The sequence below is a fragment of the Xenopus tropicalis genome, chromosome 2 (assembly GCF_000004195.4).
Source record: "Xenopus tropicalis strain Nigerian chromosome 2, UCB_Xtro_10.0, whole genome shotgun sequence".
Taxonomy (NCBI): Eukaryota; Metazoa; Chordata; class Amphibia; order Anura; family Pipidae; genus Xenopus; species Xenopus tropicalis.
In genome coordinates, this window is record NC_030678.2 from 122,450,029 (window position 1) to 122,469,665 (window position 19,637).

Below are 19,637 nucleotides of genomic sequence, written 5' to 3' on the forward strand. Positions count from 1 at the left end.
TTGATTCAGATGATTAGGTTAATAGCTCGTTTTGAGAACCTTTTCATGATATGCTAATTTTTTGAGATAGGAGTTTTGGGTTTTCATGAGCTGTATGCCAAAGTCATCAATATTAAAACACTAAAAGGCTTGAACTACTTCAGTTGTGTGTAATGAATCTAAAATATATGAAAGTCTAATGTTTATCAGTACATTACAGAAAATAATGAACTTTAACACAATATGCTAATTTTTTGAGAAGGACCTGTATATATAATGTTTAGCTGTTCTTTTTATCAAACTTCAATCAATACATTCCTCCTACACTCCTTTTGCAGTAATTCCAGCTTTGCAGGCTTTTGGAATTATAGCTATCAGTAATTGAAGATATTCAGAGGAAATTTCATGCCAGAGGTTGGACTTGCTTGTGAAGCTTTTCCCACAAGTGCTCAATAGGTTGGATGTCTGGCACTTGTACCAGCCAGTCCCTTAAATACATTATTCTGGCTTCTTGTTTCTTCCCTAAATAGATTTTGCATAGCTAAGAACTATGCTTTGGATTGTCATCCTGCTGCATGACGACTTTTGGATGCTAGTGCTTATAGTTTCAGTATGTAGATGACCTGTAGTGTGCAAAATTAGGATGCAAGTCGTTATGGTTTTTTCCTAGAGTTTCAGTGTAAAGGTAGGTGTCTGAAACTTATGTGTATTTACCAATATGGACTTTTTTTTAATGGTGTCACTTCTGGCATGTGCTGCTAATAACAATATTAGCATCCTTTTTACTAGGTGCAGGTCAGTCAGTCCTGGGCCAAGGCAAGCTGTTGATCAAGAGATGGTGATTGTGGGTTGGTATGATCGTCGAAATGACAAAAAACCCACACAGGAATTGCATCCAATTTGAAAAACCAGGCAGGATTCTTTAGGATTGATGTGGCGATTGGCCAGTCGCAGAGTCATGGCCCCCTTCCGCATGATGGCACAGACCGCCCCCTGACATCAGGCCCAGAGTCCCCAGGCAGGATAGGTGGCAACCCTACTCCACAATCAATGCATGCATTTGTAGGTAATTTATCTCAGCATAGAGATTTTTTACTGCCCCAGAGCGGAAGCCAGTATTAGACTTTAATGCAGGGATCACCAACCTTTTATACTCGTGAGCCACATTCAAATGGAAAAAGTGTTGGGGAGCAACACAAGTATGGAAAAAGTTCCTGGGGGTGCAAATAAGAGCTATAATTGCCTATTTGGTAGCCCCTATGTGGACTGGCAGCTTATAGAAGGCTCTGTTTGGCATTATGCCAGGTTTTTAATGCAACCAAAACTTGCCTCCAAGCCAGGAAACAAAAATAAGCACCTGCTTCGAGGATCCTGGGAGCAACATCCAAGGGGTTGGTGAGCAACATGTTGCTCATGAGCCACTGGTTGGGGATCACTGCTTTAATGTAAGTGCAAAGGAATCCAGGGCACAGGAACAGTTCAGCAGCATGACGCTAAGAAGAAAAATATGGGTCTGCACAGATTCTGAGCCTTGAGCCTCTCTGTGATTTTACCTTTTCTTCTCTTTTTCAAATTATTCCATTTTGTAAAATTATCTCACATAATCAATACTTCTGTCATTTGCAATTTCTGTGTTTCCTTTAGCACTCAAGTGCTTAATAAATGATCCTTATAGTTTACTGTTAATATTATTTAAATATATATATGTTACTAAAGGCATTTCCTCCTATGAACATTTGGATTACTGACAAAAGGTGTCATTAATTAGGATTTTATGGTGCCATTTATTACCTTCTTTGCAAGATAAATAGCAAATCTCAAAGGAATTCTTTTAATGCATTGTGTCTTCACCTGTATTGACTTCTTTTCCAGTATGTACAGTATCTTTTTCTAGTAGGCTATAAAAGTCCATTTGTACAACAAAGGCTGAACCTTTGACCTTTATGTGCTAAGTATGTTTGTGTTTCCAGTATCACATTCCTAAAGGTTTGCATGTAAATATTCCATTTTTTTTTTCTATTCTATGTCTTTAAGCCATTATGGCCCATGATGCTTGTATAGTATTTGATTTATTTGCAGAAAAACAATTCATGTCACCCCCAGCTTTAAAATGTATTTAGGTACTGTATTGTGCTTATTGTTCCACAGCTTTGTAATGATTATTGTTTGAATCTGTGATAAAAATCTGTTTGTTTAGCCAAGAACTTGAATTTACACATCTGTGTTTGTCTTCAGACTTCCAAATCAAACGGCATACTGTTTGGTTTACCAATCAACCATTTTGTTAGTTAGAATAGCAATAGTGACCCTGTGTAATCATGTTATTTAAATCCTATTCTTCTCCAGTCACAGAATAAGAACAGTACCTGGTTACCAGTGTTCATTTCTGATCCACTCTTCCCACAGTTTTCATCCCATTCTCCAGGTACACAAAGGCTTCTTAAAGGAGAAGGAAAGGCTAAGTCACTTGGGGGTGCCAAAATGTTAGGCACCCCCAAGTGACTTAGAACGCCTACCTTGTACCCCGGGCTGGTGCCCCTGTACGGAGGGAACAGCACCAGCCCGGGGCACCTGTAGACACCGCTTCCTCCTTCCTTTGCGCGCTGCCGGCGAAATCCGCCGGCCGGCGCATGCGAGGAGGAAGGAGGAAGCGCCGGCAGCTACCCCGGGCTGGTGCTGTTCCCTCCGTACAGGGGCACCAGCCCGGGGTACAAGGTAGGCTTTCTAAGTCACTTGGGGGTGCCTAACATTTTGGCACCCCCAAGTGACTTAGCCTTTCCTTCTCCTTTAAAGGAGATGTTCAACTTAAAATTAACTTTTGGTATGTTGTAGTAGAGTGTGCTATTGTTAACCATTTTGCAATTGGTCTTCAGTTTCTATTATTTGTGGTTTTTGAATTATTTAGCTTTATATTCAGCCACTCTCCAGTTTGGAATTTTAGCAGCGATGTGGTTTCTAGGGTCCAAATTACCCTAGCCACTAGGCAGTGGTTCTAATGAGAAACTGGAATATAAATAGGAGTTGGTGTGATTAGAAAGATAACTAGTAATAAGTAACAATAAAAATGAAAGTTGTGCTTTAAAGAACAGTAGTTTGTTGGCTTCTTGGGTCAATGCCCCCCTTTTGAAAGCCGAAAAGTGTCATAAGAGGAAAGGAAATAATTAAAAAACAATTAAAAAAAATAAAACATGAAGACCTACTGAAAAGTTGCTAAGAACTGGGCATCATATTACATAAAAAAAGCAAACTACCTCTTTAAGCTGGCCTTACACCTGAAGATCTGCTCATTTGGCAAGCCAGATATAAATCAGTAGACCGTCAGAGGGCCCCATACACGGACAGATAAGCTGCCTTTGTGATAGGAAAATCAAACCTGCCCGCTTGACATCTGGCCAATTTTTGCCAATAATGACTCCGTGCAATGGTGTTATTCATATCCTATTATTCTCTAGTCACAGAATAAAAACAGTACCTGCTTTTTTTTCACCTAGTTTGCTTCTTTAAATAACAAACAGGCCCAGGGTACTTTCTCCATAGAGCCCCTTTACCATTTTTCCCCACACTTAGGAATTGTTTTGTGCAATTAAGTAGTACAGGTATGGGATCCCTTATCCGGAAACCCATTATCCAGAAATTTCAGAATTACGGGATGGCCATCTTCCATAGACTCCATTATAAGCAAATAATTCTAATTTTTAAAAATGATTTCCTTTTTCTCTCCAACAATAAAACAGTACCTTGCACTTGATCCCAACTAAGATATAATTAATCCTTATTGGAGGCAAAACAATCCTGTTGGTTTTATTCAATATTTAAATGATTTTTAACACTTGAGTTATAGAGATCCAAATTACAGAAAGGTCCCTTATCTGGAAAACCCCATGTCCCGAGCATTCTGGATAACAGGTCCCATACCTGTATCTGAAAAATTGCTTTCCTGTGCATATACTATACAGGGTGGAGCAAGGAGGAAATGGCATCACAGCAGGAAAGTACCCTGTGGTGGTGAGTTTTTTAATAAAGGATAAGAGCCATCCTGGTGTGAAAGTCACTGGGTGTCTTAACAAATTGGCACCCTCCCCTTCCTCAGCATTTTAGAGTTTTATTCTTCTTTAAGACTTCAATTTGACACTTGAGAGGAAGAACAAAGCTGTCAAACAACCTAAGGTAGACTTCTTGGATGAGAGTTATATTTACAGTTGTGTTCAGGGATTAGTTGTGTTGCAAGTTCATTGCCAGTGTTGAACTTCTAGATATTGTCACAAAAGTTAGGGGGCAGGTGTCACTACTTCAGCATCCAAATATATGCTAGCCCAGTTAACAGAATGGTATGTTTTCTAAATAGGTACAAAGCTTTTGTTTCAGTTGTGGCTGTTGCTCACTGATGAAGTTAAGCTATATATAAAGATATAGTTTCAAAACAAACTAAAAAAAGTCTCAAGTAAATGCAAGCAGTGGACTACAAAGTGAGCCTTGGCTCTGCTGGAAATAAAAAGCACAGGTGTGATACAATGTCAGGCGTTTTCATACGTGGATCAAAAGATTTTAACAAATAGACTGCAAATGACTGAAACACCTGTGAGAGTAAAAATGGATAGCACCTGAACACATTTCAGTTCACGCAATTAAAGTATTTTCATGCGTTAGCACAGCAAGAAGAATACACACTGCGGTTTGATGCCTTTTATTGTGGAACAAAGGATTTTTCAAGTCATTCACATTAGGTTTAGCCTTAGCATTGTGTAGCAAGGGAGGTTTAATGAATCATTGTTTAACTTAGATACGGCAAAGTATTTGAGCATTAAATAGTCTTAGATGTGTACATAGCACGTCTTTCACGGGCTGCTATTTAACCATGATTAATTACCATTCAGTGATTATTTAATTACTTGAGAAGAAATCTTAGAACAGTGTGTATTCTGATTAAGTTATTTAATATTTATATATTTATATAATATATGATACATGTTGCTGTTCTATGTATGACAAACAGGGAGAAGTACTCTGAACATCAAATCTGACCCTCACGTTAAGTGTGAAATCATTTCCAAATCTTTTATCCTTTTACATAAGCACAAAGGTAGTGTTTGCTTTGTATGGCTTTTATGGACTTGTTTTGCACTTCTAATTAGCCAGTTTAAAATCTGTTAGTTATCCACAGGCCATTATAAACTAACAGTAGGAAGATTCCGGCACTATGTTTTTCACCTGTACAGGTGAAAATACGGTAGGCTGGTAGACATCCCTTAAAAACCATCGCTTTTATCTGCTTTAATCTGGATGGCTAACATACTGGCAGTGTGTGTAAATCAAGCTTGTGAGCTTAAAAGCAGTTGAAATCCCCATCCAGTGATTTGCTGCCTGTGACATTGCTTCTAACTGCTTTGTGGCAGGTACTCGTCTGGCTTGCACGACCGTTAGTGGTACCAGCACAAGTTCATCCCACTAGATAACAGTTTGGGGCACAAAAGCACATCTAGCTAGCAAAGATTTTCTTTTAAAATGACATATTGTTTAAGTGCAAAGGTACCTGGACAGGACCACCTACCAGTTGTTGTATTACAACTTCTAGCATTATAGAATGACTAAGGGGCTTATTAATTATGTTGTGTAAATGTTAAAAAGCTGTGTAAAAGAAATGGAGAAGTACAGTGTCCGAACAACAAATTTCCCACTGTTATTTTATGTAAGTTCAGCGGAAGAAAAAACACATGAAAAATTACACCAATTTTATGCCATTTTTTACACGCTGAAGCTGGCGATGTGTGCCATATTTTTCACCTTTTTAAACTGCATAATAAATCTGCCCATAAGAATCATTGTTGAGGACAATTGCTACAGTATTTAAAAAAAAAAAAATTTGAAAAGGTTTACTGCTATCACATTTAATTGGGGGAACAAAAAGTCAATCACAAAGGAAAATTGCATTTTCCACTTATTTTTAATAAGGGTGTCAAATCTTGACTGTTTTAGGGCTCTGGCATACAGGGAGATTAGTCGCCCGTGACAAATCTCCCTGTTCGCTGGTGACTAATCTCCCCGAAATGCCATCCCACCGGCGAAAATCTCTGGTGGGATGGCATACGCGGCGGCGCGATTTCACTGAAATCGCGGAAGTTTCCTCTTAAGGCAACTTCCGTGATTTCACTGAAATCGCGCCGCCGCGTATGCCATCCCACCGGTGATTTACATTTTTGCCGGTGGGATGGCATTTCGAGGAAATTAGTCACCCGCGAACAGGGAGATTTGTCGCGGGCGACTAATCTCCCCGTGTGCCAGAGCCCTTAAAGGAGAATGCAAGTGAAAATTTAAAAAGCATACTGCCCAATAGTCCTCCTATTGTTTAGTAAAAACGCCACACTTTTGGCTCACCTAATCAAATATTTACTCAGTCACACTTACTTCACATTTTCTAGAACAGGCAGCCATCTCTAAAAAGGTATTCTCCCTTACTTTCCCTCCTTGCCTCATACTGCACATGTGTTTCATTCCCTCCCCCCCCCCCAGCCTACAGGAAGGGGAGAGAGATTTCAGTGATGTCACTGTAGTCTTCACACTGCTGTAGGCTGCCAGCACCATATCTCAGAGAAGCAAGCAGAGATCTGGGAATTTAGATATGCAGTAAGTACTTAAAAAGAATGCCTTTAGATTTACTTTTAATTTATATTAACCTTTCCTTGTCCTTTAAGAATCTATAGAATCTCGCATTGGTTTTAGGTGTTGGAGTTTTTTTAAAAAAAATTTGAGATTTTTTACATTTCAATGCAGTTTTGATGTTTTTTTCAATTTTGTTAAAATTGTTTTGATTTGGTTGGCTTAAAGTCCTGAGAGGGAGAGAATTGTTTTGTTAGAGCTATCAAGTTGGAAATAAGGGTCCCCTGTTACCTAGGTATCCCAGGGTGTCATCTGCAAATAATTATTTTTTTTCTTGACCATCAGCAACCCCACTATGGAGGTGTTCTGCCTGACTGCTTGGGCAAATGGTTGTGGTTTCTCCCATCCGGGGTAAAGCCCTCTGAAATTTGTAAAGCAGCTGAGCCATTGAGGTGTAGTTGGGTCTTATTCCAAAGGCCCCCATAAATCTCCACAAGAACGGCCATTCATCAGTGTCGAATGCTTTTGCTGTGTCCAGGGCGGCATCATTTCGCATCAGTCTTCTCATGTTTAGTGCAGTGGTTTTTCCTGGTATGAAGCCTAGTTGATCATTGGAGATGATGTACATTATTGCTTTACTGAGGTGCTTGGCAAGGATCGGAGTCAATATGTTTACATCTGCCTTTAGTAATGAAATGGGCTGATAGGATTCTTAGCTGCGTCTATTTGCCTGGTTTGGGTAACAGAACCACTGCTGCTTCATACATTGGGGGAGGTAGGGTTTTAGCTGTTTGGGTTACCTCAAAGGCCATTTTTAAGTGGGGTAAGAGGGGCAATCTGCTCTTGCAGCTTTACCCATGGGGATATATATAATGGCCTCTTGGATTTCACTGACCCTGATTTTTGAGTCCAAATAGCCTCTCTCGTCCTTTTGGGAGGGAAAGTGAGTTCACGAATTGAGTGATCTGGTGTGGCTCAGATGGAGCTGTTTTTGTCTTGGAGTGAGGTAGTGGTGGAGTAAGTTTGGTTTTCTGCTACACTTTGATTAAATAAGCAAGGGCTAAGTCCCGCTTGCATTATATTCTTTGTGCCAGAATGCCTGATTGGAAGCGAAGTGGACCTTGTTTTCATGCCAGGGCCAGAATTACATTGTGGTCTTTTGCATTTTGTAGCCTGCTGATAATTGGCCTGCCAGGGACTACCAGCGGTAGAGGTCTAGTGGGTATTCTGTGCTCCCGCTCCACTGTGAATGCCAGGAAGAGCTGCGAGGTCAAAGGTAGAGCTTAACCAAGTTTCTATTATTTTTTTAGGCGAGCCCTCGTTGGCTCTTTCGGGGGAATCCTACTACTTTGGGTTGTTTTTGCACAGCCTGTTTTCCAGGTCGTCCGACTTGGCATGACAGGCCTCAATCTGACGCTGAAGTTGCTGCACTTGCTTAGGGAGCTTGTCCCAGGACAAAATTAACCTGTCAGTGTAGTTAGTAAGGCATTCAAACCACACAGCTATTGCGGTCTAGTGAAACCCTAGCCAATACCTTCAGTTATAGTGTGACACAGACATTCAGTTTTGTTTGTGACATTGTTAATATAAGGTTATCCTTCAAATCTGCATGGCTATAAGACCTGGAGACCCTAGAAGAAATGGATGGAAGAGTTGATTGCTGCAGTTTGGCAGAGAGCATGTCTCTGGGTTTACACTGTAGGTCAACATTTTCTCAGAGGGCTTGAGGAGAGGGAGAATAAGTAAGATATACTAGCCATGCAGAGGAAATGACCACGTTGCTTTTGAAGTGCAAGCTGATCAGAATATGGAATCTGCAAATGCAATTTTATTCTACAGCTAATGTGCATTTGAATATGTTTTAAATGCTTTAAAGGTCTATTCACATCTGTGGTGTTCTTTTTAAATGAATTCCTGTTTTCCCTTTGGGGATCCTTTTTAATCCCAGAACATTTCTGATAGGTACAACTGTAAATTACTTTTTGAAGAGTTAAGCTCCATCTTCAAGTTTTTGGCATTCAATTAGCGATTCAGCTACCCTGAAGAAATATCATGATCCAGCACTTGGTTTTTATTAAACTTATCTCATTCTGGTGAAGTTCTTTTTACCTGAGAGGTGTACTTGAGGAAAGGACATAAACCAGCGGTTCTCCCGCAGTACAGTATCCTTATTATAGTTTCATTTAAAATTAGATTAAACTTCTCCTGATATACTTTTAACTTATATGTACTGGAAGATTTCTTTGCTGCTATGCAAAAGGCTCAATTTCTGACCCCCAGAGAGACAGCTTTGGAGCAGGTGATAAAGCATACAGTCTCTTCTATCCATACCCATGCACTTACCTATGTGATCTCTTGATACCAGGCTTCTGTCTTTAATTAAAGGGGTTTAATCAGAGAAGAATATTTTTTGCATGCTCTTACTAGTATAATAATGGTTCATCCTTGCCCCTATTTTGTTTTGCATTTTTTTTCAAATGTTATTGACAAAGCTAAGCAGGCAATCTTTGTCCCATACTTTGTCCCCTTGGTGCAATGTTGTATTTCAGTGATAATGGATCATTGCCGTACATATCCTGACCACAATTCACTGCTTTTCCTAAAAGTTTGAAAAACACCACGTTAAGGGTACATGTCATCTAGAACAATTGAAATGCATAATATAATGAAAATAATGCTTTATTTCATGTCTTTAATTATCAAGTTTAAAGAGCAGGGAGTTAATGAACTCCTCAATAAACTTGTAGATAAGCCAAATAGCTCGAAAAACACCTTTTTAGACATTTAAATGCAGACACTTCTTTCAGATTTTGTCCATGTGTGCAGTGGTGTCTTTGTAGTACACACACACTAATGTACAGAAAAGATTGTATTTCCGAGCATTACCATTTGTGTGAATAATTATTTTATTTAGATCTTTTAAGTATTAAGTGTGTGTCAATAGGGCATTAGACAAGCAACATGTAACCTTTAGCTCACTGTGCCAATGATTTTGTTACTCGAAAGAGCCTTTTTAAACAAAGCTGCTTTGCAGCACATTGCTTACAAGCTGCCCATCTTTACCACATATGGTGTAGCTTTGTGATAGAGTCCTCTTTACTGGAAATCCCTTTTAAAGGAAAATGTATTTGAGCTGATTTTTATTTCTGTGGTACAGATGACTTCTTTCTTTGTATCTATCTACTCCCTTGGAGGCAAAGTAAAACTCTCATCGTGATTTATTTCTGCTAACTTCTGAATTGATACATAATACACTCCCTGTTGTGGGGAGAAAATGAACTGAATAGAGAGCTCTGAATTTCAACTTTGGCATTTAAGATCTTAGTTAATAATATATATTTATACTTCTTTCATTTAGGGAGGATTCTAAATCGTTTTTCTAAAGATATTGGACACCTGGATGACTTGATGCCTTTTACGTTTTTGGACTTTATGCAGGTAAAAGACATTTAACTGTAAATAGCTGACCACATGAGAATAACTGCAGAAATAGTGACAAAATAATAAATGAGCCCTAGGGTATTAACCTGTATTTCACATCACCCTCTCTCTCTGCGGTTATAGGCTCCTGCTACATGGGTCATTTTGTTTGCACTGCAGTAAGGTGGAGCAATGACAGGTGGACCCCAGAACCAAAAAGTTGGCGTTGAGGTCTCCACATTTGTATGTTCTTTGGGTGCTTGTCATTCACTAGAATAAGGATCTGTGATGGGCAAAGAGGGGTATTTTGAGGGATGATGTTCTTGACCTGAATGCAATGGTGGACAAAACACCCTTATTCCAGGGTCCTTAAAGTTTTGGCAAAAAGAAAGAAGAATTATTTATGCCCACTATCTTTTGCAGTGGATTTACTACTTTCTACTTATACTTCAGACAGAATAAGATGTTCTGTATTTAGAAGGGATGTTTCAACACATGCATTCTTCAACTTTTAGATTAACAATCTTCCTTTAAAAATAAAATGTTTTCCATTTTTTCTAATATAACCAGTTTACAAATTGTTAGTTACAATTGCAGTAGGAAATAATAGCATTATAAGTGACATTTGTGGTTAAGGTTCTGTTTCATTCAGTTCACACTTTCTAATAATCATAGGTTGCTAGGTTAGTGCAAACATAACAAATGAACCCAAGAGACCATGGAGAATATTTAACAAAAAGTGAATTAGAGTTCGCTACAGTCCAACAGACAACTCTCTTCATATAATTATTTTTATGGGAGTTTAAGGCTGATGTCACATAGGGCTGATTCTCGGCCTGCGGAAAAACCACTCTTCTTTGCATGCACCCAGAACCACAGAATTTACTGGGTGCAGGCATGCACAGCAGATATGGGTGAGAGGGCTATATATACAGTACTATACTGATAGTATCCAAAAGTGTCTGATTAAAAGCTCCACTGGTGGCCCATAGGAATTTTTTTGACAATCTTATTGCCAGCAGTGCATTCATAATGTTACAAATAATGTGATGGAAAAAATCTAAATAGATATAATGGAGCTATTATAACCTGTTATTTTTCTGCATATTTATATATTATTTCCTTTATAACATACCTTTACAGAAAACAAGCTGGTTGTTCTTTTGCAAATAGTTGTCTAACTAAACAAATCATTAAGATTGTGTTTTTCCTATTATACTATGTTTAATCAATTGCCTGAAAATCACAGTTAATTCATTTGGGTGGAACTAGAGACAAATGTGTTAATGAAAAAGCATTGTGAGGTATAATTGCTGAGTAGGAGCGGTCGCACAAACCTGATATCGTGCCTTGGTTAAAGATTGTACTGGGTAGATTTTTCTGCCTTCTCTTGTTCACTTGCTGTTGAATTGCCTTGCAGCAGTCTGGCAAGCAGTGAGCTGCATTGTGAAATGTCAGGGCCATGTGGAAACAATCAGCTCTCACGGAATGATAACAAAGATTAAGCAAATTATAAATGCGTGTTGGCTTTGCAAAGCCTGTGTTTACTGCACCTTTTGAACAAAACCAGGAGTGGTTATTTGTATAGAAAGAAAAGATTAGCAATAATAAGGTAAAAATAATGCTGTCTTACTATAAATAAAAGAAAAACAGTAACTCAAGATAATAATCTCCAAAGGCACAAAAGAATCATATGCCAAGAAGATTGTAAGAGATCAAAGGTATTACAATATAATACTATTTACTGCTGCTCTAGTTCCAGCTTTCATGCATACACCATATGTATCATTAACCTGTATGACGAGATTTTGAACAATTAAAATGTAAATATGTGAAAACTGTAAGCTTGTACATGCAATCCTTATTCACCACAATTCACCACAATTGTTAACTCCTTATTTATTACACCTGGGAACAGTGCAGTGCGAGCAATAATTGAGTTAGCGAGCAATAAGGAAAGGCTGGGTCCTAGATTGATGGGGAACAAAGTGGGGTTGCTGTAGGATTTAGAATTTACTGCAACTTTGAAATCTTTGACCTAATTTTCATTCACTTGAAGCAAAAAATACAGGCTTTCCTTTGACTCCTTCACTACATTTCAAATCCAATGCGCCTGAGGCTCATTGTTTTCACTGAATTTTAGACATTAAAGTTGTTAACGCCCCTGGTGCAGGTATAAAGCTGGCCATACACGGGCAGATCCGCTCGCTTGGCGATGTCGCAAAGCGAGTGGATCTTCACCCGATATCCCCACCTACGGATGGCGATATCGGGGAGGCATGTAGGCAAATTCAATCGTTTGGCCCCACGCGGCAATGGGGCAGTCGGTTCGGGGACCGCATCAACGAGCCAATGCGGTCCCCAATCCGACTGGATTTTCTAACCTGGCCGATCGATATCTGGCCAATTTCAGGCCAGATATCAGTCTGCCAGGCCCCTCGTTTCTGCCCCTACACGGGCCGATAAGCTGCCGAGTCAGTCCAAGGGACCGATATCGGCAGCTTCTATCGGCTCATGTATGCCTTAAGAGCACTACTTTTGAGGACATGGACCTGTACCTTAGGCCACACTTACAAGATAGGATGCAAAGTGGAAAAACATGTCACCTTGCACCCTTCTGCTTAAATAGTAAATGAACCCCTACATGTTCATAACTATGATAAAAGAACCCTATAAAGTAAAAGTAAGATGTTCAAACTTTTAATGATAAATTGTCAAAGTGTAGATTAGAATGTACCATATATACTCGAGTTCAAGCTGAGTTTTTCAGCACAAAAAATTTGCTGAAAAACTCAGCCTCGGCTTATACTTGAGTTGATATATGCTGCGCTGACATTCTTCTCCCCCGTGTCTGCCCGCGTCCGCAGGCAGAGATGAGGAAGACGAATATCAGCGCAGGATAGATCGGAAGTGTAAGGACCAAGAGGATATAAAATGGTTATAAGTGTTTTTGGCTATAGTGCCCCTTACGCCAGTGTTTGTGTATATGTACCTTGCTACTCTGTATATATATGGCCTGCTGCATTGTGGTATATGTACCTTGCTACTCTGTGTATATATATATATATGCCCAGCTGCTCAGTCTCCATGGTATATATATGCCCTGCTGCCCTATTACTGGGGTATATTTGCCTTGCTGTAATGCCTACAGGAAGTTTATATTAATAAAGGGTCTAAGATTCTGATACTTAGTATGGCAGCTTCAAGGCAGGAGGGTCAAGGGGTCCTCCATCCACCTTTCCCTAATCTGCAGCTGCCAACATTATATATTTATGAAGAGTTCACAGGGGGTCACACTGAGTGTCCTATATTAATTATTTCCAGTTTTCTTAGGTAAAATTAGGTACCTCGGCTTATATTCGGATCGGCTTATACTCGAGTATATACGATATATATAATTATATGGCATTTTCATTTATGCTAACATTGCCACCCTTGGGAATTACATGTATGGGTACTGATGACAGAAACTTCTTTCATCAAATTTTGCTTTCACAGATGTCTTTAAGACAATGAGGAAATTATTTCATGCTGTAAATGTCCCTGAATGTGGAGTTAAAGCTGCATGATACTGACACATCCCCACACCTCATGACTGCTATTGCAGCAAAATTAAAGGAAGTTGCAAGAACTAAGGCAAGGATTTAAGTCCAGGAGTCACGGTTTTAGTTCCTGTAACTTTCTTTATATTCATTATTTTTGAACGCAGGAAGGGGTTAACATTTGATATGGACTAACACATTAAATAGGAATTGAACTTAAACTTACATTCACAGTGAAGTAAGGGACATTATTTACATCATTACTTTGCCCTTCCCCCAATTACATCATGAATACACTGGCACAGAAGAAAAAAAAACTGTTAAAGGAGAAGGAAAGGTAAAAACTAAGTAAGCTTTATCAAAAAGGTCTATGTAAATACAGCCATAAGCATTCACAGAAAAGCTGCACTTGAGTCCTCTATCAAAAGAAACACAGGATTTCTTGTTTCCTTCTTGTAAAGATGTTCTTTGGGTATCTGACTTCCTCTCTCAGAAAGATCCTTAATTCCCTGGGCCAGAGTCTTCCTAGCTCCTGCCCCCCCTCCCATAAGAATGCTAAGAACTCCCTCCCCCCACCCTTAGGAATGTGAGATCTGAGCTACCAACCACTAGCTGCAAGCAGGAAGCTAATTAAAATGGCAGCTGCTATTAAGCAAATGGAGAAATCTTCTAGGACTGTATACTCAGGTATGGTAATGATTTCTGCAGAATAATTATATTGTTCTAGGTGGCACTAATGTGGCAAATCTATTAGCACTAAAATGCCAAATTGACTTTCCTCCTTTCCGCCATATATATATATGTGCAGTGTACAGTTGTAAGTTATGGTAGTGTTTCAGCATTGTATAGACCAAAATTTACTTAAAGAAAAACTTTACCCCCAAACAATATAGGTCTCTATAAAAATACATTGTATAAACAAACTCATATGTAAAACGATGCTTCATCTAAATATACCATTTTCATAAAAATACTGCCATTTTAGGAATGAAGGACTACCTCCTGGGATCACAGGATTCACAGTGCACACAAACAAGCCAAGGCACACATACATGCTAGGCCCCATCAGCCAATTAATGGACAGAGTTCTGTCTTTTGCTTCCACACTTCTTCCTGTTACAGTTAGAGCTGCATTATTTCTGGTCATGTGAGCACACAACCCATAACTAAATGCATACCTTCCAACATTTTGAAAATGGAAAGAGGGACAAAAATAAAAAGCACACGCAGTGCATTGAAATGTTTGACCACACCCATTTTTGCAACCACACCCCCTAAATGCCACTCCCATTTGACTAAATTTGACAGGTTATTTAAAGTTTGAACACATTTCTGGGGGTTTTGGGGTCCTGTTTTATGTGTTATTACAGTTTTTCTGAAAAAGGTAAAATTGCCAAAAGCCCACTTATTTAATTAAATGTGAGAAACAATGTTTCTAAGTTGCAGGTGACGCTCTGATTTCTGGGCTCTCTGCCAAAAGCTACTTTTAATTAAATTTGTATCTTTTTTAGCTTCAATGAGGAGAGCAAAGGGTAATGAGGGACTTTTCAGTGAGAATCCAGGACTGCTGGTAGAGCTGTCAAAAGAGGGACTGTCCCGCGAAAATCTGGACAATTGGGACGCATGTAAATGGTGGCTCAGGAGAAAGGATGTTAAAGGGAATTTTTTACTGATATAGATATTCCAGTTTGGCAAGATTCTTCAATAGGTCACTTAGCATAATATAAACTATCTGTTGGTAGTTCTGGGGGTATAGTTTTCCTTTAAAAATCATCTGCATTGATAAAAATGTTCCCATACTCCTAGTGGTAGATATGAGCATAGTACCCAAGCAGAGGTAGGAGTAAAGGATAAGTTACACAGGACTGTAAATAAGTGAATAGATGAGGAAAATAAGAACTGAATAGATGAGACCATAGCTGACTGAAAGCACAAGCCCGTTTCCAAAAAGTTTGGGACACTTCCAAATATAAATAAAAACAGAATGCTGTGATTTGCAAATCATCCCATTATCTTATTATTTACATTTTACATGGTTTCCCCAACCTTTTTGGAAATTGGGTTGTACTTGTATGATGCTGTGCACAGGATTGTGCATAATGAACTGAGATGGCTGCCTATGCACCATTATTAAAACTATGAATTAGTTTTGCATATAATTCATAAAACTATGAATTATATGCAAGGCACCCAGTGTAATATAGTATTAAAAACCACACCATAAAAATCATGACCACATCCCTTCAAAATAAATAAATGATGATGATTGCAGAACACAGTAGATGAAATCATAAGGGAAAATATACCCTTTATATCAACTAGGGTTCACCTTATTTATTCATGTGTTTAGTAAGACGTGTTATCATATTTTATTGTCCAAAAGTAGTCTAATTTATATTTGTGTATAATATCTTATGAGGAATTCTCATATAGTGACTTAAGAAAGTTTGACCTTTAGTAGTGAGTTTGCATGGAAAAATCAGTAGCATCTTTCAGACATGAAATTTCTTTAGAGACATACCGATAAGTAGTGGCAGATACCTTTTTTTTCTGTTTAATAAGACCTCGAACACAGCTAAATGTATCAGTATCTTTTTTATTCTGCTTTAAGATTTTAATGAGAAACTGTGTTGATGAAAGCTGTGCTATCAAATCCACCTTGTAATTATTTTTACAAAATTAGAAAATGACTAAGCTTTTATTCTTGGCCAATTACATACCTATTTACATATAGTTGTTTTTGACTGGGGATGTGGCATGTTGCCCGTTTCACATATGATTAAATTTGCTTGGCTTGCTCCTTAAAAGAAGCATATAATTAGCAGTCGATTTAAAATTCAAGCTATACTTAATGTATGCAACAAGCCAGATAATTTACTTAAGTGGCACTGATGCCACCATTACATAAGTGGCATAAGGGAAACATTGCTGCTTGTGAAGGACTTAAATTCCTGCTGCTTTTTACACATTTTCTGCTTGGATGTTTGCATTCCTTGTTTCATTAATGTTAGTTAAGTAGTGAAACATAGTTATAACAGCTGTGTAGTACTGGACTGCTTTATACCAGTTAGTGAATTGACAAGCAAACTTCCAGGGAACACAAGGACAGGCAGTAAAGCCTTCTGCATCTTGGTTTGTATAGCAGACTAAATCAGATACAGGTATAGGACCGCTTATCTGGAAATCCATTATCCAGAAGGTTCTGAATTACGGAAAGGTCATCTCCCATAGACTCCATTTTAATCAAATAATTCACATTTTTAAAAATGATTTTTTTTCCTCTGTAATAATAAAACAGTACTTTGTACAATCCTATTGGGTTTAATAACTGTTTAAATATGTTTTCAGTAGACTTAAGGTAGGAGATCAGAATTACAGAAAGACCCCTTATCCGGAAAACCTCAGGTCCCGAGCATTCTGAATAGCAGGTCCCATACCTGTACTAAGATTATGTGAGGACATTCTTTGTCAACCTGAAATTTTCTTCATGTTCAGTGGCCTTTGTAGTACATGGTTTTTGCTTAGAGAGTTCTGTTGTAAGAAGGCATTTACTGTATTAAACTATTGTGTACCTATAGCTAATTATTTTTACTGTATAAGTAAAATATTTTATTTGAGAGTTGGAACTCTTGCAGCTTTGCTAGTACTACTATTTAAGAATGGATAGACTATGCACCTAACATAATTATCTGTCTTACTATTGCATCATTGGCTACAGGTTCTTTTAGGTCGAGCAGTGTGTAATTAGTTGTTTTCTGCCATTTTAATTTAAAGTGCCCATCTGGGACCTGACATTACTTGTGAAAAATTCTAGGGTGGAGCTGAAGGGGAATGGGGCAGCATTTGCAAAAACGAGTAATAGCGATGAGCAGGTCGAGAAAACTCAACCTGCACCTGACACTAACCCGAACCTGACCATAACTCCCAAAATGTTGCCACTCTAGGACCCGTCTCTATCCCGTACCCAAATATTTCTACTCTGTATGGTATTTCAAGAAACTTCAAGGGCAGAAAAAAAGTGTATTTCCCCAGTCTGACCCACACCCAACCTGAACACGCAATGTTTGCCTAAATTTTAACCTTAACCAGCCTGACCAGGGGTTGCGGGTCAACCTGCACATCACTACTGACTAGGGTTGCCACTTTTCTCTTTAGATCGATCCAGACGGGGACTGGGTGGTGACATCAGGGGGTGAGATGATGATGTCAGCGGGTGTGCCATCAATGTTTTGGGGGAGAGACTGTGACATTTAGGGACGGGCCATAATGTGGTGCCCTGTGATTGGCCACATTTTCTAGCAATCAGTAGACAGTCCTCTAAAAACTGGCCTGTCTGGTTTAAAACCAGACAGGTGGCAACCCTAGTCCTAAGCAGAGGGCCAGTGCCTAGGGCTATACTAAAATAACACAAGAAGAATAGAGATATTTGAGAACATTTAAAATTCATATAAGTTAAAAATACAATTTGGTGTAGAGTATACAGCATATTTATGGAATTTCATTGTAGTCCTTACATGTGATTTAATGGTGTTGCTTTGGGGTCACAGAAATCTTTAGAGATTCCATTACAAAGTAACAATTGGCATATTTATGAAGGTGTGTTATAACAGAATAACTCAAAAAATTATGCAATTGATTTACACCTTGCTTTGGTCCATTGAAGTCAATGGGACAAATTTAGACAGCAAACTTTTAACGAGTTTCCGTTTTTTATAGTAGAAATATTTAGTTCCTTCCATTATATGGAATGCTTTTCAAACAATGCCTGTTTTTATGGGAGACACAGTTATACACAGTTATATGTGGTTTACAGTTTTGTGTGTCCTAGAGCAGGTTTCATAACCACTTATGAAGAAAGCACTGGATTTCATCCTGCTTTATTCAGATCAGTGTGCCCTGAAACGTATTATTATGTCACATAATGCCATTTAGTGAAATCAGTTTAAATTTTGTTTACCTTGATATTATGCATTGTGGTTTTATCTGAGCCGCTTAATGACACCTCCCTGTATAGTAACAATTATTTTAAAATAATTATGTAAATACCTCTGAGCAGTGTTGCAAGCTAAATTCTCTACATAGGATTAAGCTATATAGATTTTTAAGTAATAGATTATACATTGTATAGTATAATATATTTTGAATTGAAAGTACTCTAAGGGGCAGATTTCTTAATGTTTGCCCATATGTGTCTGGGTAATAGATTGTGAAAAAAACAAAGTTTCTACTTTTTTTTTTTTGTCACAATTAGGTTTTTGATGAATGGGACTTACCATCTTAAACCATACAAGCCTTTAATTTTTGTCAAAAACCTGATAATGGAAAAAAACTTTTATTTCTTTAAATGTCATTTGACAGCAAGCTATAGCAGTTGATTTCAGGAATATGGATGGTGGAACATTAATAAATCCATTTTACTGGGCATTTACAAAGGCACAGGTTTTTGGGTCAGGCTTTTTGTCACTGAAAACCAGAATTTGTCACAGAAAACCCCCCAACAAAACTGCCATAATTCGAAATGCTAAAATACGCCAGCTAAAACCTGTCAAGATCATATAGAATTTAATAGCAGATCTCCCTTTTAGGGCTGTGAAACACGGGGGAGATTAATCGCACGACTTTGGCAAATCGCGGTGCCGCGTAAGCCATCCCACTGGCGATTTACATTCTAGCCAGTGGGATGGCATTGCGGGGAGATTAGTTGCGGCGCGACTAATCTCCCCGTGTGTCACGGCCCTTACAATTGGAAATCTTTCTTTGCTTTGAGGTTTTCGTTTCTTTTTTGAGGCTGGCTTTTGTGCAACAGTATGAAAAAGTCATGCAACAAGGCGAAAAAGACTTTTCTGCAACTTATTTTTGGATCATGCTTTTTCAGTTTGGATCTTTTGATAAATGACATTCATGGAAATTTTGTGGTTTTAGACAAATATAGATAACAAAAAAATCAAGTTTTGTTGATTACTTTTTTTCTTGGCTGTGAAAATAGTGACACTAAAAAGCTGGTCAGCTTTTAGCTTTGTATTCATACGAAGTACTATTTTGCACATTTATTTAGTTTAGTTTAGGCATTCTGCCTGGAATGCTACAGTATATAAGAGCGGT

General features: G+C 38.4%; 1 protein-coding gene across 2 annotated transcripts in view; it reads left to right on the forward strand.

Annotated features, from left to right (window-relative positions):
* The window catches only part of abcc4 (ATP binding cassette subfamily C member 4), a 139,993-nt gene that overhangs the window by 72,863 nt on the left and 47,493 nt on the right, over positions 1-19,637 (forward strand). For both annotated transcript variants that reach the window (XM_002939283.5, XM_031897063.1), the window contains exon 20: positions 9,932-10,011. In XM_002939283.5, the coding sequence (XP_002939329.2) occupies positions 9,932-10,011 (80 nt within the window). The remainder of the gene's footprint in view (positions 1-9,931; positions 10,012-19,637) is intronic.